The sequence below is a fragment of the Pseudochaenichthys georgianus genome, chromosome 12, assembly GCF_902827115.2.
Source record: "Pseudochaenichthys georgianus chromosome 12, fPseGeo1.2, whole genome shotgun sequence".
NCBI classification, from domain to species: Eukaryota; Metazoa; Chordata; class Actinopteri; order Perciformes; family Channichthyidae; genus Pseudochaenichthys; species Pseudochaenichthys georgianus.
Window position 1 is genome coordinate 18,548,591 of NC_047514.1, and position 26,445 is coordinate 18,575,035.

General features: G+C 43.5%; 1 protein-coding gene across 3 annotated transcripts; it reads left to right on the forward strand.

The window, feature by feature from the left end:
* The first annotated feature begins 5,767 nt into the window (after nt 1-5,767).
* cabp1b (calcium binding protein 1b) lies at nt 5,768-23,510 on the forward strand. 3 transcript variants are annotated; one of them, XM_034096110.2, is made up of 8 exons: nt 5,768-6,556; nt 16,345-16,512; nt 17,328-17,358; nt 17,461-17,604; nt 17,771-17,880; nt 18,251-18,325; nt 18,419-18,491; nt 19,463-23,510. In XM_034096110.2, the coding sequence occupies exons 1-8, from the start codon at nt 5,921-5,923 to the stop codon at nt 19,486-19,488; spliced, it is 1,263 nt and encodes a 420-aa protein (XP_033952001.1). In that variant the 5' UTR covers nt 5,768-5,920; the 3' UTR covers nt 19,489-23,510. The 3 variants fall into 3 exon arrangements, with proteins under 3 accessions (XP_033952001.1, XP_033951999.1, XP_033952000.1); XM_034096109.2 differs by lacking the exon at nt 5,768-6,556 and adding an exon at nt 13,486-13,791; XM_034096108.2 differs by lacking the exon at nt 16,345-16,512.
* Nucleotides 23,511-26,445: the final 2,935 nt, after the last annotated feature.

Genomic DNA, 26,445 nt, shown 5'->3' on the forward strand with positions numbered 1-26,445 from the left:
TCTCTTGCAGATTGTCTCATTTGATTATGAATGTAACGTTTATATAGGGGAACTACACTGTTAGCAGTAACTTGGTATGCATGTATTTCATGTTAGCTTAGCTTCTTAGCCTGAGCTAGCTCTGTTTACTTCCAGTTCGGAGGCAGCAGGTCCCGCCTCAGCTCCGCCTCAGCTCCGCCTCAGCTCCGCCTCAGCTCCGCCTCTTTGCCCTTATTTGGAGCAGGCGGGATTAGACTCTGACGTCACAGTCGAGCCGTTAGTGGCCGACTCCGCCTACTAAGGGCTTCTCGGCAACTCTGCAGAATCCTATGGGTGACGTCACGGACACTACGTCCATTTATATATACAGTCTATGCTCAGGACCCATTAGAGCGGTGCACTCACTTTCACTGTCCGGCTGAAGCGCGCGAAAAACAAACACTTTTCATCTCGGATCATCAGAGGCTGTTGCATCCAAGAAAAACTGATTGAAACCTACGTTTCGAGAGACTACCACGATAATTGAAGGTGATTTAAACTATTGTATCTGTGTAATTGTAGATGTAAAGTAGAGATGTAACTGTTCATTGCCTTTATTTTTATATAAATATGATATGGTGTTAGTGCAAAAATGGTAGGCTATTATAACTTAAGCTGAAGCTAACAGTAATAACTATAAGATATATCTGAAATAAACAAGTGTACTGAAACAAATACCAATAACTGTATTGCATTGTTTTCTTATGCGCAATTACTTCATACTGTCTAGTTCTCTTTTTCGTCCTGCATTTATTGTGCCCCCCTCAGAAAATAACTGGCCCCTAGTGGCCCCCCCAGTCAAATTGGTCTAGACCCGCCACTGCATGCTGTCAGCATGCTGCTGATGACCCTTTTGGCCCACATGTACTCTTAAGCTTACAAAACAATCATTTTCATACCATTTTCCTTTATTTTGTAAGACTGGTTAAGGGTTATTATTCAATCTTGGGCTTCCATAGAAGGCCCAAGCAACATTTGATACATACAGAAGTTAAAGCATTTAAACAAAACCATATGCATGTCTTTCTCTTTGGGTAAAAAACACCATTACATCTGTGTATAATAGCATATGTGGATATTGATGTGTGACTATTGACCTTTTTGTAAGACCTAGTTTAAATAGAAAATATATCCAGATGTTAGTGTGAGTTTTTGTTGTGTTCGTGTCTCAGCCAACTGGCCTATTATTTTCAATATAAAAGGTTATGAATGCCTACAGCACTGTTGCAGAAATGTTTCATTGTTTTTGCAGCTTTTAACTTTTTTGCTCTTCACGAGAATTATTCATGAACCACAACAGCCACTCTTCTTTGTTAATGTGTAATTTAGATTATATAATTGCTAAAATGCATTATAATACACTCCAAGGCTGATGGAGGGACCCTTTTGTTTCTGTGAGGCGTAAATAGTCACTCCTGAGAGGGAAATGAGGTCCGCTGGATAAAGATTGACGAGTACATTCAAGATCATTTGGAATACTGATTACATAAATAATGCATCATTCCAAAACATATCTTCAGTGCATGTCATCTATTTAACTTTGTGTTGTTACGTTGTCCATGAACTTACCACAGATGTAAACATTGTGCTTTGAATTGCAGCTGCATTTGGTGTCTTTGTTCTTCATGAAGAACACCTGTAAATTCATTAGTAAGTTGCAGTACTCTTTATTCTCCTCTCTCTTTATCCACCACATTCAAAGTGAGACCCTCCTGCTGGGTCTGGTAACAGTTGTTCACTGATTGAACTTCACCAGCCCTACATTTACTGTGATGAAACCATTATTGGAGTGGGTGGAAATTAAGCAGTTTAAGCTCAAAGGCATTAATGCCTCCCTCATACAGCTGTGGCTGATGGGAAATAAGGACATGAACACATCATAATGTCCTTACTCATTAAAAAAGCTATTTGAAGAACAAGGGTGCTGGGTTTTTGACAGTTCTTTGTTGTTTAATGTGTCCAATGAGCTCTCAAGTGACTCTCAACGCTGCATGACATCAGGGCTATCAGGTAAACTGCTAAAAGGAGATTGGACTGTTCTTTTGGGAACGAGAGGGGAGACAGCAGGAGCATGCTTACAGGAAACCAGAGATTGGTGGAAAGGCAGAATAGACTAAATAACCTGTTTCTGTGGGACCAAGAGAACTATATTACTGAAAAACCAATGATACCTGCCTGACATTTTATACATCTTAAATGACAGTATTATAGCTCAAAATTAAAGACTTGTTCTCCCGTGCTTTTGCAGACTACATATAAGACGTATCAGTCTTAGTTGTCTAAATTGGGGGTTTCTATTGTGTTGTGTTTTAAAATGTTTTTACATCGCGTATGAGAGTTTTTCAGTCTGTGGTATGGTTTTATTGTCTCGTGCTTTTACATTTGTAGTTTGTTGTCCTATCGGTTATGTCTAAATGTATTTATGCTGCTTTTTATACAGTTTGGTCAACTCTTGTTTTTAAATGTGCTATATAAATAAAGTTGGATTGGATTGAAAATGTTGCACAGTGATGCACACTTTGATTGTTTTAATATGTACATCAGAAGGTTGTTTGGTTACTTTTCTGACAAGCCTGACAACATCATCTGTGCTTGATTACTGTTATTTTACAAGAGTTAAGATTCTTGAATCTTTGATATTTACTGTATATATAAATGTGTTCTGTTTCTCAGTCCACTGTGTACACTACATTTCCTCTTGAACTAGTTGGGTTACAACAACGATTTAAGTGGGCCCATTATGTAAGACGTTTTATGTAAACTATGCTCAACACGTGATCATTTCAAATGTTTAGAAATATTTCCATTCGACTCCAAGAAAAAGTGGTCACCTTTGTTTAAGCCTCTACCACATGATGGTCTAGAAACTAAATAACAACTCATTTATTGTTTTAATGTAAAACTAGAGAGTTATGATGAATGAATAAACATTTGATTAATACATGCATTGTGATGTGGTTTAATGGATCATTCAGTTCTTCATCATGTCAGCCTATTGATGACCAAAAGGCTGCTTTCTGAACATTCACATTTTCTTAAAACATTTTTAACATGACATCCAACAGAAAGGGCTCATTAGATGAGTTTGCAAAATGATTCAGCTGATGGAGCTCTTTCTTCACCTTGTAGGCACAGAGCTGCTATGTTATTAATTATTCGCCCTGCTGATTTAATCCTATATAATAACTCAACAGGGGACGAGGTTAATAAGGCTGCCAGGTGGGATCAGGGACACGGTTAGTCAGCGAAACATTAATTGTTTTCACGTCAGCTTTGTTTGATTTTTCTACTTTCTTCTCTGACATAGAATGTGCTACAGAAATGAACACATTACCATTTCATATATGTTTTTCACACCATACTCTCTTTTTAAATTGATAATCAGTAATCAACTTACTCATTGTGTACACTCACATATCTTATGTGCTTATACTTTTATCAAAGAGGTTGGTGTTTCTTATTGTAAGACTTCAATATTTTGGTATGCGCAAAAAAATGTTTGTTCACCTTGACAATCTCAGGTCAAAGTCATCTTCTACTTCTTATGAAGAGATGATTGAGTTGAATAATACGTGAGTTAGGGGACCCCCTGAACTGAGATTGTTTTAGTCAATTCATTCTTTACATGAACACTGAAAAACAAAACAGCCAGAGCTATGTGGTCCAGCGCTACCACCACACACACTAGCAGCCGGTATACACTGACCAAATGTATATTGAATATTTAAATGTCACCATTATTTTAACCATTTTTTTTTTTTAAATATTACAGTTGTACTAATACTACACTAAAATCCTCTTTTAGTTTTTCTTTCAGAGAACTGTGAACTGAAATAATATTCCCAAGACTGCGCTGTTTGGAAACACAGAGCAGCAGCTGTCAGATGTGCAGCACTTGCCATAAAAGATGGTTTGGTCATCCGACCCCACTGTGAGATGGTGATGTTGGGTTGGACTGGGGAATACATGCAAAAATAGAATGTGACATCAGCCCAAAAAGAGTAAAATGATGTTGTTATTTCTATGTTGCTATTTTTTAAAGATGCTAATTCGTTTTTTATTCTCTCTTTTTTTTCTCTTAAATGGACCAGATTGCACCCTCAGGCTTATACCGTGTCCCCTGCTGCAGCCCAATGTCTACAGAAGGGGAGAGCAGGAGGATGGGAGGTGAGCATAAAGGGAAAGTGCTTGAGATTTAAAAAAATGTTCATGAAAATATTCACATGTTATAGTAATTACCAGTTCTAAAAAAAAAAAAGGTTTCCAAACGTTGAGATAAAAACACAGAATAGTACTGGTTATCATAGTAAATAAGAGGCTGGTTAAAGTGTAAGGGATAGTGTGACACCTGAAAGAGACAATGGCTCAGCAGCACTTTATGAGATGCACGAAGGATGAAAAAAGGTAGAGTGGTTTAAGCAGGCCGATGATGAAGAGGGGGGAGGATGGGAGCGATGGAGTGAAGATACTTTGCCTCTCCCTGGAGCAGAGGAGACACAGATGTCAGAGAACAAAAATTCCCCAGAGAGGAGGGCAACAATCTGTTCATTTCTCAGCTCTGCACTGTGACACACAGTTCGTGAGAGCTTGAGTCTCTAATTGGCTCCATGTTTTGACATCATTACACACTCTGCCTGCATCCCCGGACATCTGCTGTGAGAATTATGACCGTAGGTCTGCAGATGGGATGAGGTTTAAAGATGGTCACGCTTTTATTTTCAGTGTTTGTTTTCTTTTGAACTTTCTATTTTGAGTAAGCCACGTAAAATATTCCAACATGTTTACTTTGGTATTATTTCTGTGTCCAACCATGTTGTCTGTCAAATAGATGACATTTGGAAAGCTTATTGTATTACATTTATATATAAATGAATGTTGTTGTTGTTGTTAAAAAGTCAATGAAAATATCATAGGGAAGTAAAATTAAGAATGCTGTTGTCATGTATATGACATTCAAAAATAAAATAGAAAGAGGGAAGGTGTACTTTTTATTTTACCAATGAAGTCAAAAAAGTTCCCTTAATTAGGACCCCTGACAATTAGACCGGTACAACTTAAAGTGTGATATTTGGGGAGCATCTGCTTGAAAGAGTGAGTTTTATGAATGTGTTGTAATTATTGTGATGATAACTTTCAGATCATTTAGTACCAAAATGCTCATATCCTACCGCCCCTTTAAAAAAAAGAAAAAGGTTTTCCCTATAGTTTTTTTTATCACTGGTATTTTCATGTATTTATTGTTATGTATGGACCAAAAACACCAAGACAGATTCCTGGTTAACCTACTTGTCATCTTTTTTCTAAAACCTTTTTAACTCTTTGTTTGTCTTTTAGTTCCACAGTCCACAGTAGTTTAATGTATATGAAGTCTGTTTGTCTCATTGGTCCATTGATGGTGGTTAGTTGTTGTGTTTTTGTAAACACTTTAATGAACAGAAACGCTGACAAGGAAGTTTTTCCTTGTACGATGTGAGGGTCTAAGGACAGAGGGTGTCGTATTGTCATACTGATATTCTGTACACACTGTGAAGACCACTGAGACAAATGTAACATGTGTGATATTGGGCTATATAAATACACATTGATTGATTGATTGATTGACAAGTACATCTACAGTAAATCAATGCAGTCAACCTTAGATAAATCCAAAAGGCTAGTAGTGAGGGAAATAGTTTGCAGTGATGTGAGTCCTATGCACTTGGTGCGTGTCATCCAAAATAGTCTGACTGTCACTGTTTCACATTCACTTCCTCTCCCTCCTGTGGACTGCAGTGATGCTCGGGTTTGTATCCAAGTCCAACTGACTGATGCTGAACACCTGCACGTGGCGAAGGACTGCCTTCTTTTTCTTTCACGCGTCCCCCAGCCTGCAGAATCTTCACTCTGCGAGAGGAAGCGTACGATGAGTTCTTCTTTCCCCAAAAGCGAGTCCACTACTTCCCTGCTGAAATCCTCGGAGGGGCCCAACCGTAAGTCGGGTCCGCAGGATCACCGGAGCCAGCACCGCGTCCAGCACCACCCCACCGGGGGAAAGGATGGAGCCTGGACCGAGGACTGCGAGAGTGCGCGGAGACCTCTCTGCCAACCGAGACACGCAGAGGTGTCTCGAAGTGGAGGAGACCACCGGGGGCAGAAGAGCCACTCTCACCGGCAGGCGAGCCTCCAGGATGAAGGGTACGCTCAGGAGGAAGCGAGGCACAGGGCGAGCCGGCTCCAGAAAGAGCGCAGCAAGTCCACCAGGACCAGGCATCATCCTCACGACTCCTCCCGAGGTGAGCCGCCTCCCGCAGCGCAGCTCCAGCACGGCTCCCCGCAGGACAGGAGGACCTCTCCGGTTCCGTCTTACCCAAAAGGACAGGACGATGCGGATTTCTTCTTCGAGCCCAGAGAGAGGGTGATCACCGGGTCTTCCTCCAGCCTCAGCTCCGACCCACCTGCGACCAGAGCACCTGCGAAGTCCAGCCGCACATCCAAGAGAGTCAGCATAACCGCGTCTGACTCCGTCCTCCATCCCATAGTGAAGTCAGTCTTTGGGCAGGTAAGAGGAGACACTTTCTGAAACATGTGCATAACAATACGTCTGTTTGTTGAAATGGGAGTCAAGTTAATTTATTACTGAAAGCTCATTGTGTTACATAATGAGGAGCCACATTTGGAAACAGCAGCATTTGATGGGAACTGACATACAATTAAGGAGACACTAAAGCTTAATTTGGATAACTTTTGTTTAAAAATAAGAACTTTTTCATTTATCTAGTCCCTTTTTTGGGGGAGGGATAAAACATTGAAAGTTTGTGATAAACCTAAACATGGATTTATTTGAGCCATAGGTGCGGGATGATCAAATAAAATAGCTAATATAATGTGTATACATCCTTATCAAAATGATAGGATAGGAACTAATACGGTCCAATATCTTCACACAGATCCCAGTATAACAAAGGCAAGGTGTTTTTTAGGCAAAGGGACATTTTGATGTACTTTATTATTGGCAAATATCTGTTTGTTGATGTTTATAAGAAACTCCAGGGCTGCCGACAGGTGGAGGGTCACAGGTGAAGCTGGGAGCCATGTGTGACCGAACCTCCGGTCACCCCAGTTGAGCAAATAAAAAATTGATGCATGCATCCAGTCAATATTACTCCTGTATGTATCTGGTATCCATCAGTTTCACAGCTGGGGGGCTGCAGTCTCTCATGCGTCCCAATTTGAATACAGCCGCTTTCATTGTGCCTGTCACCTGATAACAGCAGGGGGATCAACTTTCCCTCAGTGTGGAACACTTTTCAGTGATGAGAGCTTGTCATGCACAAAAAGACACAATAATGACAGGTAAGTAAAATGTAAACACTGAAATATAATCTCCACTTAAGACATGTTAACTAACGTTGGTGAGTGAGGGTCAGCAGCAGATAAACTGTGCCTCTCTTCTTCCCCGCATCACCTGTCCACTAATACACCCGTCTCCTCCTCACTTCTTCTCCTGTGACTCCGACACATCGTGCACTTATCCAGTACAGCAGGGTTGTCTATTGTCCCCCCTTCTATTTTCTTGTTTCATTGAAATCCTTCTCTCTGCGTTGAGGATGAAAAAAGCTGGAGAGGAGACAATTACCTCCGCGAATGCTAATGTGTTCCAGAAATAACTCCTCTCAATCCAGGCCAGAGCTTCAATCAGTCTTAGGGGTTCCAGTGAGGCAACATCCATGCAGTGACGTACTATATACAATCTCGAGAGCTGCTGATTTGGGTGGAAATGGCACCTAATGTTCCTGTTTATTATCTCCATTATTTTCCACCAGCTTTTGGAAATAGCGGATGTTTTGACGTTTCTGCTTATTATCTTTCTTATTGTCCACTCGTAAGTAACAGTAAGCAATCCCTTATATGTTTGAATAGTTTCATTGGTAAATGTAGCTATGAAAGATGTTTGGAGATGGGAATCTACCAAGAGGATTACTCAGCTGTACTTCACATTAAAAACATCAAAAAGTGTAGCTGCTCAGCGATGATCAAAGGGTAGGAGTTAGGTTTTCTGTAATGTGAAGATAAGTCATATCAGCTGTCGAGATGGATGTGTGAGTTGACTGTGCACTCAGTCGTGCATAATTGTTTGTGTGAAAGACTGAACAAAAAATGGTCAAAGAAAGAAAATGATGGAAGAGACAGTTATTTTTGAACCGACTCAGCATCTTACACCAAGCTGTTTTATTTTAGCGACCCCACAGTCATAAGACAAGCCCTTCAGGCTCCTTGAATAGATCTGGCAGCACTACGTAGAAAGAATGGTGAAATATTACACACTACAATTGATTATTTCAAATGTTCTTCTTGTGTAACATCAAGATCTGCATACAACCCCAACAGAACTCATTCGCTCCCAGTGGAAGGCGCTAAAAATAGCCCGTCAAGACCTGAATACGAGAGACTGGAGGAGGGCAGAGTGGCTTTTTGTTGTTTGCCTTGGTAAACATATTCAAATCCTTTGGCAAGCATGCCACCTGACAGAGCACGTTTAAGGAACGGTTGAATGAAAGATCAAGTTACCTTCGGGTGCGCATGTTTTTCCAAGCTACCAATTTCTACTGCGCACTTTGATATTCACAAGATGAATCATGATTACCAGAGAGGCTAGTGTAGCGGTTGGAATGCAGCAACAATGTTACAGATAGTGATGCAAGGTTTCATTAGACAACACACTCTTATTTTACTAAATGCATATATTTAAAGCATAAACAAAACCATATTCTTTCTGCACATTCAGGCCTTCCAGGTTATATAACACACCTTGACTAAGGACAGAGCATAAGCACTTTTCTTTGTCCCTGTAGAATATCCGTTTCTATTTTAAGATTTCCTCACAATCACCACATCCCTCAGCGTGTGTGCCCTTCAGCGACCTCGCATAGATACAAAAAAAAAAAAACTCATTAAGAATTTGTAAATGCGGTTCAGACCAGCTATTGCAAGAGGTTTGTTATCCAGGTCTATTAGTGAGGACATGGTTTTCTTTTCAAATGAAATGTAGATGAAAGTCTGTGTTTTATCCAGCAGAGGGAGCAAGCACTGCTCTCTCTTATATGTCTGAATACAGAGAGTGTGTGAGTGTGTGAGTGAAAGAGGGATTAATGGTCCACTGTGTGTCACATCAGTGAGACAGGATGAGTGAGAGGGCAGGGGAAGAAAGAGAAGGAAGCGAGTAAATCAGGAGGAGGACAAAGAATAAATAGAAGTGCTGGCAGACCTGCTGATTGTTATGTAAGGCAAACACTTCTAACTTCCCTGCTCCCACTCGACGGATCAGAAGGCAATGTGAGGAAAGGTCTTCAAAAACAAATTGGCCCTTCACTTCATCGCCTGGTGTCCCTTTTAGTCATCTCGCCCAATGACATTTCCTGTCTTTTATTCCCTCTCTTCCTCGTTTTGCCTTTTATTATAAAGCATCTCCGCCTCCTCTTCTCCTCCGCGGTCACACTGACCTTGATGATGTTTAAGAAGTGCTGAAAGAGGAGGCATGCAGAAGAACAAAATACAAAATGGGAGGAATAAGGAGAAAGAGCTGGGTGGAAATGAGAGGGAAGGAAATCATCATATTCATCACAGCATATGCCTGCAGTATGTCTAGAGTATACGAGGCTATTTTTAGACACAGTTGGATATTTTTATATCTGCGCTGGCAAAGGAGGAGGCAGAACATGTCTCTCTTTGGTTAAATCTCTTTTTTGAGATGGGGATTAGGCAGTGAAATGTAAAAACCTGCACACTCAACGGCACGGGATGCAGTTTGCAGCACATGCGTGTGCGTAGTGATGCTAAGTATGCATGCAGACCTGAGGAGGCTGAGAGGGGAAACCAGTGAGAGACAGAGGACAGGGGACACATGAGTCAGAGGAGAAACAGCAGGGGTGTCATTGACTCAAATGAGGCAATGTCAATATGTTTCAGCTGATGACGCATTAGACGTTTAACCAGACCAATTAAACCGTTTTGAACTAACTGAAATAGCTTTGGATTTCCAGAATAATCTAGCATGAACGCTCAATATTTCATCTAAATGAATCGATGGCAGGATAAAACGGTGACGTCTTAACGCAAGCAGATGACGCATGTGTGCTTTGTATTTTCTTTCATCGCCGAGATGGCCTCTGAGAAACACACACACACACACACACACACACACACACACACACACACACACACACACACACACACACACACACACACACACACACACACACACACACACACACACACACACCACACACACACACACACACACACACACACACAATAAAGTAAACCCAGTTGCTTCCAGACAACGTTTGACCGTGACAAGGTTACCACTTTGCAATTGAAAAGAAAGGAAAGTTTTCCGTGCAATAGCAAAAGAACAAATGTCAGATTGATGATGAACGCTTCACAGCTTGTCGTGTTATCCTTTCTCGTCCTTCCCCCTCCTACTGTACATCTCTCCGCTCATTTAACACACCCGTGGCAGTGGAGGAAACAGGATTATATTTGACCTCAAAATCTTCATAATAAAGCAAAAGTCATTATTAGTTGTTCTCTTGGACTGAGCTTCCCGTCCACGCATTAGTTTAAATGTAGAATCTGTGTGTGGTTCAAGGAAAACATCCTCAGCTATTCATTGGAATGCTGTGCTGAGATGTCAGTGAGGATTGTGTAATGTAAAGTGTGTGTGAGTGAGAAAGGGGTGAGGAGAAGGATACAGGGGGAGATATAGATCTCATGCCCGTGCTCACTATCGTGGTCTGACATTATGAGAGCTGACGGCCCCTGTGTCTGACGTCTGATGTGTTCTGAAGTTCACAATGAGCCTCCGGTGAGGGGTGGGTGAATCATCCACAGAGCAACACAGAGGAGCCGCGCAGATATTGAATAGGAGCGAGATCGGAAGCGACGTCGGCGTGAACGTGTTTATTTAAATGGCTGAGAATGGACAAGGTCATCAGTGGAGGGAAATAAGGATATCTATTAGTGTTGCTATGGCTTTAGTTAACGTTAGCTCAGGAGTGAATGCTGCTGGTGAACGCCTTAAATGAGGGTTTAATAATACATGTTTCTTTTTGTATTTTTAGATAGTGCTGGAAGAAGCACTCACATCCTCAAAAGTCCCCCTCTGTTTAAAAAGGTGTTACTCGTCCTCTTGGATGTTTGACATTGGAACTGCAGAATGATTTATGTGCAGTTTGACACTAGACGGCTCTCTTTACTGTGTCTAAGGATAAAGCGTTTCTCGCTGCGAAGCTTAAGACAAACAGCCAGGTTGTGTTACGTCACAGCTTGTTTGGAGGCAACTCGTGTGTAAAATGAGCAACCTGCCTGAAGGGGATCAGGGACGCAAACCCCGCCTGCTCTTTTAAATACATTTCAGAAACACGCTTTGTTCACCTTTATGTAATTTTGTTTATGTTTTGTTACTTCTGTGTGTTTCCAGCGACTGTTTCCTTTTATGTTAATGTCATTCTCTGAGTATTTAAATCGGTCTTGTTTTATATAAGTTATAAATATGCAACTTACACAAGTGCAGGGAATCATGTGAAGCCTCCAGTGCACACACACTGAGAATGGCGCATTCATAGCAGAGAAGATATAGTCCGAAGGGAATGTGTAAATACAATACTACAATATGTAAGTAAAGGTCATTCCATCATTATTTATGGGTGGAATGTAATTATTATGCAGTTGTTTGATTTACAAGTTTTCTTTTATCATCCTTTACATTTTGTGTGATATTTGTGTGTATCCATTAACATGGACACAGCCTGAAGGCTCAGCTGGCTACACTGCTGACAAATCAACACTTTTTTAATACCAGATTCATAATAAGTGTAAAGTAGCAGATCCCAGTTTTCCAAGTCCAGCAGGATGAAATACTGGCATTTCATTTCTTTTGTGGTTCAGAAATATGCTTAGCACGGAGCCTTCATGAAAGCCATGCGCTGCCTTTTCACTGGTTCTTGGAATATGCTTTGATTTGAGGCGTTTGCACTCCACCGAGAATCCGGTTGTAAAATGCAAACTTCTTTTTCAAAAAATTGTTATACTCTTATAAGAAATACATCAGATGTGTGGAGGTAAACTGTAAAAAGAGATGTAAAGCAAAAAGTAGAGTATTGCTTTCTGAAATGTAGTAAAGTATAAAGTCACATAAAATGAAACTGTAAAAGTATCTTTAAATGACACATAACGTGTGTGTGTGTGTGTGTGTGTGTGTGTGTGTGTGTGTGTGTGTGTGTGTGTGTGTGTGTGTGTGTGTGTGTGTGTGTGTGTGTGTGTGTGTGTGTGTGTGTGTGTGTGTGTATGTGTGTATGTGTGTCTGTGTGTGTGTGTGTGTGTGTGTGTGTGTGTGTGTGTGTGTGTGTGTGTGTGTGTGTGTGTGTGTGTGTGTGTGTGTGTGTGTGTGTGTGTGTGTGTGTGTGTGTGTGTGTGTGTGTGTGTGTGTGTGTGTGTGTGTGTGTGTGTGTGTGTGTGTGTGTGTGTGTGTGTGTGTGTGTGATAAAGAGCACTTATCTGCCTGACGGTGTGTGTTGGTAAATTGCATCGTTAGTGCTTCACAATCCATGTGTCATGTATTGCACATTTTGGCTTTGATCTGAATCCATGCCCTTCAAGCTTAACATGACATTGTGATGCTTCTCCGTGTGTGTGTGTGTGTGTGTGTGTGTGTGTGTGTGTGTGTGTGTGTGTGTGTGTGTGTGTGTGTGTGTGTGTGTGTGTGTGTGTGTGTGTGGTGTGTGTGTGTGTGTGTGTGTGGGGGGGGGGGGGGGTGAATGCTGGGGGAAGAGTGGTGAAAAATATGGGAGAGTAGGGGGTGAAGAGAGAGTGTATGTTGTATTTTTAGCTCAACAGCCCCACATCCATGTGTGTTTAATGGAGTGTGATTTTGTGTGTGTGTGTGTGTGTGTGTGTGTGTGTGTGTGTGTGTGTGTGTGTGTGTGTGTGTGTGTGTGTGTGTGTGTGTGTGTGTGTGTGTGTGTGTGTGTGTGTGTGTGTGTTTGGATTAGTGTCTCCAGCGTCTCGCTCAGGGGAAGGTAATATGCTTGTCCGAACGAGCTTCTTCTGTCAGATTCACATAGATGGTTTTAAACTGTGGAATAGGGGAGAGAGGAGTGGGGGGGGGGGGGAAGAGCAAGAGACAGACATATGGACAGAGAGAGAGAGACACAGAGAGAGAGGGAGATACAGAGAGAGAGAGGGAGAGAGAGACACAGATAGAGAGACAGAGAGAGGGAGATACAGAGAGAGAGAGAGAGAGGGAGGCAACACGCTAGAGAGGATGGAATGAATGAGCAATCTTGCTTTTCTACTCTTGGCGCTTGCATCTCGCTCTGAACTCATGCCTGCTTCCTCTCTTGTCTTTGTGTTGTTTGGATCTGTCCTTTGTCCTTTGTCCTTGTTTACATATTTCCTCCTTTGTCTTAGTGTCCCTCCCTTCGTACCTCCCGGCGTCTTCGCCTCTAGGTCCTCCCCGTCAACTCCTCCGTCCTCTCCCTCCTCTCCCTCCCTATGGTATATCTGCTCCTCTCCCTGCCTTCTCCCAGATGTCCTCTCATGTTAGTCAATGACCCTCCGAGCCCCCTTTCCCTTTCCGATCTCTCCTATTCCCATGCATGCCCGGGAGCATATGCACACACACATGCCTACACTTACATACAGTAACACAGTCACGGTTAGAGAGAACACTTAAGACAAGGAGGATTTTTTCTTTTCTTTGCAATGGGCAACTCTGTAAAGTCGCTTAGAAAGAAGGTAAGGTCTTCTGGAATCCCCTGAGTGTTGGTGCATGTTTGTCTCATGGTGTGTCCCTCAACCTGACTGGACCTGCTCTGACTGGATCTTCACTAACAAGCTGTTGCAAACTGTTTCCCTTCTTCTGTGTTACCTTGAGTTAGCGTGTGAGGTAATATTGGAAGAGTTGTTTTAAGATGAACCTGTAGTTTTAGTCGGGAAATGATTGTCTTTATTGAGTGTTGAAAACTAAGTATGTACTTTATGCATTGAGTAGGGCAGCTGTAACATGACCTCTATCAAATGCTCTCTTTTAAGATCCCCTCGTGCTCATTAGTGCATGTTTACAATCCCTTAAAAAACACATGTAAGCCTTTTGTCAAGGTGCCGATGTGCTCAACCTGATGGGCGAACAAAAGTCGGTGAATTTGGATCATGTCACCAGACATCAGTGAAATCCCGCGGTGATGCTACCTTGCCAGCCAGCTGTAGCGTTCTCCTCTGTTGAGCTGCACCTGCAGGATGTGATGCTACAAAACAGGTGTGCTCCTAAACGATCAGATCTTTTAGCTTTTGGACGACAACACAAGTGCGCAGTCGAGGACCGACAAAGGAAAAACACTCAAGAAGATCAAGAAGATAACCTTGGTTTGGAACAATCTCTTACATCGGCTGTCCTCATCGTATCAGCGTATGCTTTGATGAACTCAGAGTAGCAGACAGACAATCCCACACATAGATGTTCCTTCATTTCCACAGCTGCACATCCTTGAGGAAGCACAATATGACATGCAACTGTTGATGCCATCTGTGCAGAATTGGTTGGAGTGCTCGAGAAGTTCTTTTTTCCCCTTCTTCCTTTGGTTATATAAGTGCAAGCGTGTGGCTTCATAGTATTTTTCTGGCACGATATACCCACAGACAGCCCCGCTCCACGCATCACTTGGTCAGATGACCCAGTGGGCATCCGTTATTGTGGTGGTGGGGATTGAAGCAATGCATGAACTGGCATTAAGAGGGTGAAGGTCATCTGTAGAGAATAGTGTACAGTATGTATGCATGCATAATGATGTGTTCCTTATATATGCATATAGGTGATAACCTTTACTGTAAGCATGTGAAGACGGGTGCTGTGTCTGTGAGGTTTAACGCGGCAGAAAAATGGTCCCTTGGTAATTCGCTCTGACAGTTAGTCACCTCCACTCACTTTAGCTGGATGTTTCTCCATGCTTTGGATTTTACATGGCAATAATTGAAGACTTGACCGAGATGATCAAAATGTTTTCCAAGAAAGGATGCTACTGAAGTAAATAGTCACAGAGCATTAAAACAGTTTAATATTCTTGTATTCTGCATTCAGCCGAAGATCAGGCAGCTGCTCGCTCCCATTTAGATAACAGTCAGGTTGGACCTTGTTTGGCTTTATTTAGAAGAAGCTTTTCTGTGCACTCATGAGTAGCGATTTCCCATTTTAATAAACCTGTAGCTCTCTCTGTAGTCGGGATGACAGCTGGGGACAGAACTTTTGCCCCCTGGTTAGTTGGCTAATGGGTGATTATAATGAAACGACTGAACTTTAGCCTCAACTTCTGGCCAACACAATTGTTGGGCACAGAAAACTGAAATTGAAGTAACTTACCAGCATGGTTCTTAATGATTTAAGTCAACAATTGAAAATCCCTGATACCTTTTAAGCTCTGCTCCATCAATAAAACGACCCATACATTTAGACTGTGTCATCAGAGGGAATCAGGCTGTCAGTTAAATGTGTTCAGCTGTTTACTCTGCTGTTTTAATCAGATGTTAGAGGATTACTGAATACAATTTCTTAATTTTGAAGCATTGCGGTTAGTACTATAGTATAGTCTGTGATTGCGCAGTACAGCGACATTGCCTCAAGAAAGACAGAACAATCATACAAATGTATATTTTTGTATTTATAATTATACTAGTACGTTAATCTGGAAAATGTATTTTAATCACCCTTTAGGACTTTGTTCTTGATGGTGCTGTTTCGAACTATAATCTTTGATAGACAGGATAGTCAAAAGTAAACACTTTGTAATAAATCGGAATAATTATTTTAAGGCGAGAAAATGGGAAGCTGAAAATAAAAGGGCAGTTGGGTGAGGCTGACAGTGGGACAGAGGAATTTTATTTTTGCCATGCAATAAACTCCACCATTGGCATTAGAGGGGGATGAGGGCTAGGGTTCCTGTTTTGTTAAATGATTCTGTTAGTCTGCCACTAGGGGATTGAGATGTTTTATAACTCCTGCGACAGAGGCCCGGTGGCGTGTTCTGTTGTGCAGCCTTGTGACCTGCAGCACAGATCCATGGATGGCATCAGTTGCTCATGTCATGACAAATGACCCCCTCTCCCCTCTCACTGCGGTGCTTTCCTGACTCCACACTTCTCTGTGACTGGCAGACATATGCCCATCACCCCCCCCCCCCCCCCACCATCCCACCTTCTTGTTGACTCCATACTTCCATAATCTGAGTCACGGTCTCTACCCCTGTCTTTGCTCCTGCTCCCATGTCTGGCCTCCCCCCGTCCCAAATGCTGCCCCAGGACCAAAAGAAGAACTACAAGGCAGTGCAGTCCTGTGAGGAGGGGGGATCTGGGGGGGCCTATCTTGAGCCGCTATTGGCGCTGGCCCAGAACGGAGCCAGCATGCACACCGTACTGGGGCCTGCGTGCATCTTTCTACGCAAGGGCTTCGCTGAGAGCCGGCAGGCTGTACGTAAGTCCAGACAATATCATGTGCATGCATGGCAAGAGATAAGAACACATGACAGTAATAACAACAACATGTGATGAAAGTGTGTCGTAATCACCTCTCACTGTAACATCAACACTAACAGCATGTACGGAAAACGTGGTTGAAATGACAGGCTGTTATTTTAGAAGATGAAATATGATTTAGTCCTTTTGAGATCAAGAAGGCAAGGATGTGTGTCTGTGTGTTTAGTTATGCATGAGGAAGCATTACTCAAACAATGGTGGAAATGTGTAGCAAGATGGAGAATTGTTAAATCTGGGCTATGGTAATGGCGGATATGTTCCTAACAGGATTATCTAACCAATCTAATTTGTTTGGACAAAGTCTTGTTCTTTTAAGACAACAGTGAGTCCTCAGGGTAGACGACCGCTGTTTTAATGACTCTTCTGAAGACACACTCTCAGATAACGGATGCAGGGGTTGAGATTGAGTCATGTTGATTTAATGGACGGGGAAATGGAGCATCTGTTGTGAGCTTTGCGTCCCTCCAATGTCTCTGCATTTCATCCTTTTCCTGATATTTTTACTTTCCCAAAACCCTAATGTGTTATTTTTCCACAGGGTGTAACAGAGTGCCAGGAGTGCTTGTTTTCTGCAGCAGGTGATCTCACAGAAAAGCTCTTCCCCTCTGACTGGAAGGAAACATGTAGACTCTTGGCACTCTGCGGCACATGCCTGCTGTTATTGTATTGTTTGTGGAATGCTACGTTTTGGCATGATGTGAAAGATCCCAGCAGTGTTTGAATCCTGACCTTTCACTGATCTTTCACAGGACCGAGAGTTGAGGCCCGAAGAAATGGATGGTAAATTCAGTACAAAATAAAGAATGAGTAGATATAACTCTAATTTGTACAATATTCTTAAATAATCTTCACATATTCTCTCTTGATGTCTCTCGCTCTCAGAGTTGCGTGAGGGTTTTAAGGAGTTTGACAAAGACAAAGATGGGTTTATCGGCTGTAAAGACTTGGGGAACTGCATGAGAACTATGGGATACATGCCAACAGAGATGGAGCTTATTGAACTGAGCCAGCAGATCAACATGAATTGTGAGTACAATTGTGCTTATATGTGCATTAATGTGCCTGTTTATACATGTGTTCATCTGAAAAATATGACTAATTATCAGGTAAAGTACAAATAAATAATACATCTCGTGTCTCTTAGATTACCGTAAAGGTTAACCCATTTTATTATTTGTAACCTGTCCAACAGTGGGGGGACATGTTGACTTTGAGGACTTCGTTGAACTCATGGGGCCCAAACTTCTGGCTGAAACCGCAGACATGATTGGGGTGAAGGAGCTGAGAGATGCATTCAAGGAGGTGAGGAAAGACATCGGGAAAAGCAAACTGAGTGTGATAACAACAATACGTATATAGAGCTTACCAAACATCATGTCATGTAGCAATAATCTAAGGATGTTCTACCAGTGGTTTGTTTCATTCAGATATGATGATAGTGGTTGAAAAAAGCTAAGGATTAGATGTAAGAAAAGGGGGAATAGCATAATGCATTTAATTGTATACATTTCAAAAATAATTAAAGAGCCTTTGCATTAGAAAAAAACATTTAATATAAGCCTAGAAATATGCAGTAATAAACACGCAGACAATAAAATGGAAAACAAAAAACAGATTTTCACAATATAGTATTTTAATGTAATAACTGTTTCATTTTTTTTCTCTCTCTCAGTTCGACACTAATGGTGACGGCCAGATCAGCACAGCAGAACTCAGAGAAGCGATGAAAAAACTGTTGGGCCAACAGGTAGAGAGTGTCTATCCTCTCTGTTTATCAATCATGGTGTCCGTCTGATCCTGTCCGTTTATTCACACCTTCCCCTCAACTTGACTCTTTCAGGTCGGACACAGAGACCTGGAGGACATCCTACGAGACATCGACCTCAACGGAGATGGGCATGTGGACTTTGAAGGTAAAGAATCCTATGCAGTGCATCACACCATGCCTTGCTATTTATACACAGTGTACGAATTTCACAGCGTGCAGAGCCTGGAAATCAAACATGCTTACATCATAACTTTGTCTCTCGCTTTAAATCACACTCAGAGACACTTCAAAGTAAAATCCTAGCATGCGTTCTGATATCTGGACACCACGCTGATCGTGAGGTGAGGGGATGAAGGCACTACAGTAGGTCTGTCTGTCAGATTATCTCCACACCAAGGGATTATGTCACCTCACAGATTACCCACAGAGGAAAAGATGCCAACACATCAGGGATGAAAGTATTTGAAACCACTGCTACTCTCAGTTGTAAAACGATACTTACATCGACATCATTTAATATGTTTTCCTGAATTCTATACAACCCATCAGAAATAATGTCCAAGCTAAATTAGATTGTATTCCTAATGTATGCATATAGGTGGTGTACATTTACTGTAAACGTATTTGATGATTGGTGTGAGGTTCTAAGCAGAACCGTTTTTCCTTAGCTGTGACAGTGAGTCCACTGCTCTCCACAAAAAGAGACTGATCTTTGAAAGTCCGAGATACATGCACAGTAGATCATGGTCAACATGTTCCTTATGAATGGGATTTATGGGATTGGATGCATGGCAGGAAGTAACCAAGTCATATAAACGGTGAGAAGTTCTGTTTGGATCTATGATTAGAGTGTTTGTTACCAATCAATCATTTTAGAAAATAAATGGTTATTGTGTCTGTTTTTACTGAAAACAATACAATGTGTTGATACTGTGAGTTGAGATCAACTAAAGTTAAGTGATAATGGAGATTTGGCACTAAAATGACAGCCTCTTACATTAACAATAAGTGTATCATATGTATAAAGGAGTAGTTGTGCAGCATCAAATATTATATTGAGGTGAATTAACAAATGCTTGGTAAAAAAAAAAATCAGCTCTTTCCTTGAATTCCCAGAGTTTGTGCGGATGATGTCTCGATGAGGTCCTGACAGAGAATCGACATGAACTCTGGTGTGGGAGCACGAGGACAGAGACCAGCACAGAGCACCAACGGATCTTGAACTACTGAGCTTTCAATGGAAACGAAAACATATCAACCCCGCCCTGAAACTGCCATGCTGAAGCACACAGGCTGTTTACCACAGCCAGAAGCAACACTGTTCATTTCTTAGAAAATAATCAAAACCAACAGCTGCATTTGTAACTTTTACAAAGTTTATTTAAAAAACACATTCTCCTTAAAAATACCAACATCTTTAATGCTGATGTTGACTCAATGGGTACAACTGGATGTTTGGACGGGATGCTCAAACACTGTTTGTTGTAAAATCTGTGTCCTCCCCCACATCTTCCCCAGTTCCTGGTGCCTCAAGCTCCTCCCCCACATCAGCCTGTGGGTCCTCCCCAGTACCAGGTGCCCCAAGAGTATCCCTCACGTCCCCTTGTGGGTCTCCCCCAGTACCAGGTGCCCCAAGAGTATCCCTCACGTCCCCTTGTGGGTCTCCCCCAGTACCAGGTGCCCAACGCTCCAGTCGAGCGAGGGGCTGACTGGACTGGAGGGGCACTTGAAGCATCAGTCCAGCGGGGGTCCGACTAGACATGGGAGGCACTTGGAGCATCAGTTGACATGCACTGTGTGTCCATATCTGGGTTTGGGGTAGAACATTATCTTCACAATCTGTGTCATATTCACCACTAGAGCTTGAGGCCTGTACGACGAAGCCGGTTCAACATAGCCTGGATATGTTTGAGTTAGCCGGTTGGCCTAATCCAGAACATACGCGCTCTCGCTAAACGGTCCTACGACGCGGGTTATCAAGTGGATCGCTCAAGCCAGCCGTGTCCTATCTAGTTAGGTGCCCGTTCACATGAGAGGGGTGGTATTTGGAGCATTCGACCAATCACAAACATAGAGAAGCGTACTGACAACGCAGCGCGTCATACTTCCTCAATGAAAAGTCAACTATAATATTAGACAAATATGAAGAAGTTAAACTTTAAACATCCATGACTTAAACACTTGATCCAGGATCAAAGCCACAGAGCTGCACCTGCAAGGTGAATACAGCTGGTAAAAGAAAAAGTGTTTGAATGCGTACATTAACAGGTTTATGATATCACTGCCCCGTCTAACCCCTAGTTTCCACTGCGTTGCGGGCACGTTGCGGGCGCGTTGCGGGCGCGTTGTGGGCGCGTTGCGGCTGCGCCGCGGCGTCCGCAAGCATCGCGGCCACTCTAGTCAATGGGTGCTATTCCACCAGACGCGCCGCTTTACGGCTCAGAAGCGTCCCAGAAGCGTCTCGCCGCTGGGCTCCGCTCGAAATAGGATTGAAGTCTATTTTCCGACGCGACGCAGCCGTAAGGTAATGTCGGGCAGGAAGTGGAACGTGACAGCATCCGGCCCACCCCCCAAAACCGGTTCCTTCTCCTCCCCCCATCCCTCCTCTGTAGTCTTTCCAGTAGGAGAATAAAGGCCAGCGTTCTCCTTCGGTTTACAGGCACTGTGTGTAAATTATATAGAATAATTATGATGATGAATGCATTTTTTTTACCACTAAAATACAGCCACCCATCTTTGATTCATGTTGTTTTTAACTGGACTATTACAATTATTATTAATTATGTCAACAAAATAGGAAATAACAATAAACATGATTTAAACAGACACAAAAATAAACCATTTAACTACGTAGCCTACTTACTTTCTTGTAGAAGTACAAATGTCCAGGAAATATGCCCAAATCAACAAGAACTGCGAGCCGGCAGGCACGACGCTCCGCTTCCGTAATGCTTCTGAAACGCGCCCGGTAGGGTATGACGCCGGAGGAGGCCGGACCAAAACCGTGGCGCAGCCGTAACACGCCGCAGACGGACCCAGTGGAAACTAGGGGTTAGACACGATCTGACTTTAATTACATTTGACTCGAGTGTTACTTCTGCATACAGTATGTGACACTGAGTGTTGCACGGCCAGATACGGCTCAGCTGACTCAGATAAGGAAATATATGATACATTATGAAGTGATATGAATGATAATGGGACACATCTACATCTGCACTCACACTGGGACGGACTGTACTTAATGTTACTCTGATCCGGTTACTTATGTTGTGGCAGATATTTAAGTAAGCTTTCTTAACGCTAATGTTATAATAGTCAGATTGCTCTGAAGATGGAGGTGATATTCTATTCATGTTCACGTTCACACAGTCGGTGATATTTGCCGGCCGTCTTTCCTGCAATGGCAGTTTAAACTGTATTTCCTTTTTCCTGTAATATGACTTGATCGCTTTAAACTCCGCACACTGAGCTCTGATTGGTCAGCAGGCAGTGCTTTCACTGAGTTGATCTCTTAGCCTGCAACCTAACCTGCTCCGTACCAGGTTAGCCGCTCAGCTTAAGTTACCATGGAGATCTAGCCCGCTAAAAAGAGAACCAGCGTCGTAGGACCGGAAACCCAGAGTTTTCCCTTAAATTAGCCCGCTAAGCAAAAATACGGCTTCGTCGTACAGGCCTTCATATCAGGAAGAGCTACAATACTCTGCAACAAACAAATCAAATATTGCTTTCGCCAGATAAGCCTAAACAAGCTATCAATAAACCTAATCACCAATGAACGTAAACACAACTTACTCAAATAATGCATCGATATTCAGCTTGTGAAGAGCGCACATGGGGATCAACTTGATGCTACAGACACTGGAGAAACTGAGCAGGGCTGAATACAGGCCTTAAATGGGATCAGGTGTGGCCTGGTAGGTGGAGGCTAAGCCCCGCCTCCCACCAGACCAAAAGAGGCAGGGGAATTTACAACACTGTTAATTACATTACATGTCACTTGTTAGACGCTTTTATCCAAAGCAACTTACATGCTCAATACTGTGGGCAATACCCACAGGAGCAATTTGGGGTGAAGTGTCTTGCCCAGGGACACAACGACAAGCTGACTGCAGTGGGGTTTGAACCTGTGACCCCCTGATCCGAACACCAACAGACAACCCACTGCACCACACGCCTCCCTGGTAATATATGTAGCATTTAAAAAAATACATCTTTAACTACAGCTGTAAGCATCTGAACTAACACAGCACATTTGTTGCTTAAGCAGAGGACATCGAAAGCACAAACATAAAATGGCAATATGAAAATATTTGATGTGATTCTATCAAAGATGTGTGTTTGTGTTTGTGTTTTGTGCATAATGTTGTCCCTGGTTAAGGAAAGCCAATATTTGTTTTATATTATGTACAATGTAGCACTTATGCAGTTCTGCTGATTTTAATAACATTATGCCTATCTTACTGTGATAAATGTCATGTTCAGTGTGCATCAACTGCAACAAAATTTCGAAGGAAATTCTCTTGAGTTACAGTGAGTTTCTAATCTTGACTACTGCGATATGCCTTTTTTATTACATGTATTATTTATTCAGAATTTTGCTTGAAAGAGAAATTCTGTTTATGCTTTAATTTTTTCAGAGAGCTTTATGAACTTTGCCTGTTTTATTGGGGTTTCGTGAGTCTAAACAATCCTGAATTGATTTAACTTTAATACCTCAAGATGAATTGAACAATCAACCTCATCCACTAAACTGCCCCTATCATAAGCTCTAATATCTTTCTTTTTTGTTACCCTTCTGCCATGATTACGTATACTTGTGAAGAAGCCACATTTGCTTCTATATGGAAAAAGCCAAAGAAAGTTTACAAGAAAAACATGAGTCTTATTCAGTGTAAGTGTGTACATTGTGTTTTAGAAGTACAATCCAAGATTATATGTTTTAAAATGGCTACTTGAAATGCCCTTCCAAGTTGATGGGGCAGCTACATTCTAGATTGACTGTTCATAAATGGACATGGGGGGGCTTATGCATGTTATAATGTTGAGACATTCTTCCAAAGGGAAATCTTACTTTGTGTTTTACTTGTCTTAAGTGTGTGAAACTATGCATGCAAGAAACAACTGACATTTGTAGCAGATTAAATAAAGATTTTTATTGGAACTTTTCTGTCTTAAATACAAATTATTGTGAGGACATGTATCTGTCCAGACCATAGACTGGTCCAGACAGATACATGTCATTATATTATATTTTGTGTCTATCTTTCTGGTGAACATTTCTAAGGTAGGTTTGAACCACAGACCATTCTCAGTGTTGATTGGATGACAAGTATCCATTCATTTCTATGGACAATCAATATTGGACAAGTTAAATGAATAAAGTGTTGGACCATGTGGGTTTCATTCCAACACAGTATGCATATGGCTTGAAATCAGCAACATTAGAAACATTCCTTTTAAGAGATTGGATGTTGCAAAAGCCAAAATGAAAAAGCTTAATCACACTTTCATGGTTTATCAAAATTAATAATTTCCTTTCTGAAGAACCAGCACCTTACCGTGGTAGAGAGGTTTGTGTGCCCTGATGAACCTGGGGGCTGTGTTGTCTGGAACCTTGTGTTCCTGGTAGGGTCTCCCATGGCAAATTGGTCTCAGGCAAGGGGCCAGACTAAGATTGGTTCAAAAAGACCTCATGAAAGAAACAAGAACAAGAAGTGAGGATACCCGGCCCGGAGGAAGCCCGGGGTCCCCTTCTGGAGCCAGGCCCAGAAGGAGGACTCGTCGGCGAGCGTCTGGTGGCCGGGCTTGCCACGGAGCCCGGCCGGGCCCAGCCCGAAAAGGCAACGTGGGCAACACCTCCGCTTCTCCGTCCCGCGGGCCCACCACCTACGGGAAACATCGATGGGGTCGGGTGCGCTGCCAGAAGGGTGGCAGTGAAAGCGGAGGGTCTCGACGGACCAGACCCGGGCGGCAGAAGCTGGCTTTGGGGACGTGGAACGTCACCTCTCTGGGGGGGAAGGAGCCGGAGCTTGTGCGGGAGGTGGAGCGGTACCAGTTGGATCTGGTTGGGCTCACCTCTACGCACAGCGTCGGCTCTGGAACCTTACTTCTGGATAGGGGTTGGACTCTATTCTTCTCCGGAGTTGCTCAGGGTGTGAGGCGCCGGGCGGGTGTGGGGATACTCACAAGTCCCCGGTTAGGTGCTTCGTTGTTGGAGTTTACCCCAGTGGACGAGAGGGTCGCCTCCCTACGCCTGCGGGTTATGGGGGGGAAAACTCTGACTGTTGTGTGTGCTTATGCACCCAACAGCAGTTCAGAGTATTCGGCCTTCTTGGAGACCCTGGAAAGAGTCCTGTATGGGGCTCCTGAAGGGGACTCCTTAGTCTTGCTGGGAGACTTCAATGCACATGTGGGCAATGATGGAGACACTTGGAGGGGCGTGATTGGGAGGAACGGCCCCCCTGATCTGAACCGGAGTGGTGGTTTGTTACTGGACTTCTGTGCTAGTCATGGATTGGCCATAACAAACACCATGTTCGAACATAAGGATGCTCATAAGTGTACGTGGTACCAGAGCACCCTAGGCAGAAGGTCCATGATCGATTTCGTTATCGTATCATCGGACCTGAGGCCGTATGTTTTGGACACTCGGGTAAAGAGAGGGGTGGAGTTGTCAACTGATCACCATCTGGTGGTGAGTTGGGTCGAGTGGCGGGGGAAGCCTCTGGATAGACCTGGTAAGCCCAAACGTGTAGTTCGGGTGAACTGGGAACGTCTGGAGGAGGCCCAAGAGGCCCCAAGAGGCCTTCAACTCACACCTCCGGCGGAGCTTTTCGGGCATTCCTGTGAAGGTTGGGGACATAGAACCAGAGTGGTCGGTGTTCAAAGCCTCTATTGCCGAAGCCGCGGCGGGGAGCTGTGGTCTCAAGGTCCTAGGTGCCTCAAGGGGCGGTAACCCTCGAACCTCCTGGTGGACACCGGTGGTCAGGGAAGCCGTCCGACTGAAGAAGGAGGCCTTCAGGGATTTGTTATCCCGGGGGACTCCCGAGGCAGTTGCAAGGTACCGACAGGCCCGAAGGGCAGCAGCCTCATCCGTGGCCGAGGCAAAGCAGCGGGTGTGGGAGAAGTTTGGAGAAGACATGGAGAAGGACTTTCGGGCTGCACCAAAGTTGTTCTGGAAAACTGTCCGACACCTCAGGAGGGGGAAGCAGGGAACCATCCAAGCTGTGTACAGTAAGGATGGGACGTTGTTGACCTCAACTGATGGAGTGTTGGGACGTTGGAAGGAACACTTTGAGGAACTCCTGAACCCGACAACTCCGCCCTCTATGTTAGAGGCAGAGCTGGAGTATGACGGGGGATCAACACCAATCTCCCGGGGGGAGGTCACTGAGGTCGTCAAACAACTCCACAGTGGCAAAGCCCCGGGGGTGGATGAGATCCGCCCGGAAATGCTGAAGGCTCTGGGTGTTGAGGGACTGTCATGGTTGACATGTCTCATCAACGTTGCGTGGAAGTCGGAAACAGTACCGAAGGAGTGGCAGACCGGGGTGGTGGTCCCCCTTTTCAAAAAGGGGGATCAGAGGGTGTGTGCCAATTACAGAGGCATCACACTACTCAGCCTCCCCGGGAAAGTTTACTCCAAGGTACTTGAAAGGAGGGTCAGGCCGATTGTCGAACCTCAGATTGAGGAGGAACAATGCGGATTCCGTCCTGGTCGTGGAACGACGGATCAGCTTTTTACTCTCGCAAGGATCCTGGAGGGGGCCTGGGAGTACGCTTATCCGGTCTACATGTGTTTTGTAGACTTGGAGAAGGCGTATGACCGGGTTCCCAGGGAGTTACTGTGGGAGGTGCTGCGGGAGTATGGGGTGAGGGGGTCTCTACTCAGGGCCATCCAATCTCTGTACTCCCAAAGCGAGAGCTGTGTCCGGGTCCTCGGCAGTAAGTCGGACCCATTTCCGGTGAGGGTTGGCCTCCGCTTTGTCACCAATCCTGTTTGTAATATACATGGATCGGATTTCGAGGCGTAGTCGTGGGGGGGGGGGTCTGCAGTTCGGTGGACTAAGGATTGCACCACTGCTTTTTGCAGATGA

Excerpts from the sequence above, each read along its gene's own strand:
- cabp1b (XM_034096110.2), top strand. The coding sequence starts at position 5,921 with ATGAGTTCTTCTTTCCCCAAAAGCGAGTCCACTACTTCCCTGCTGAAA. Across the intron at positions 16,513-17,327 it reads TCGCTGAGAGCCGGCAGGCT|GACCGAGAGTTGAGGCCCGA; the intron begins GTACGTAAGTCC and ends GATCTTTCACAG. Across the intron at positions 18,492-19,462 it reads TGGGCATGTGGACTTTGAAG|AGTTTGTGCGGATGATGTCT; the intron begins GTAAAGAATCCT and ends TTGAATTCCCAG.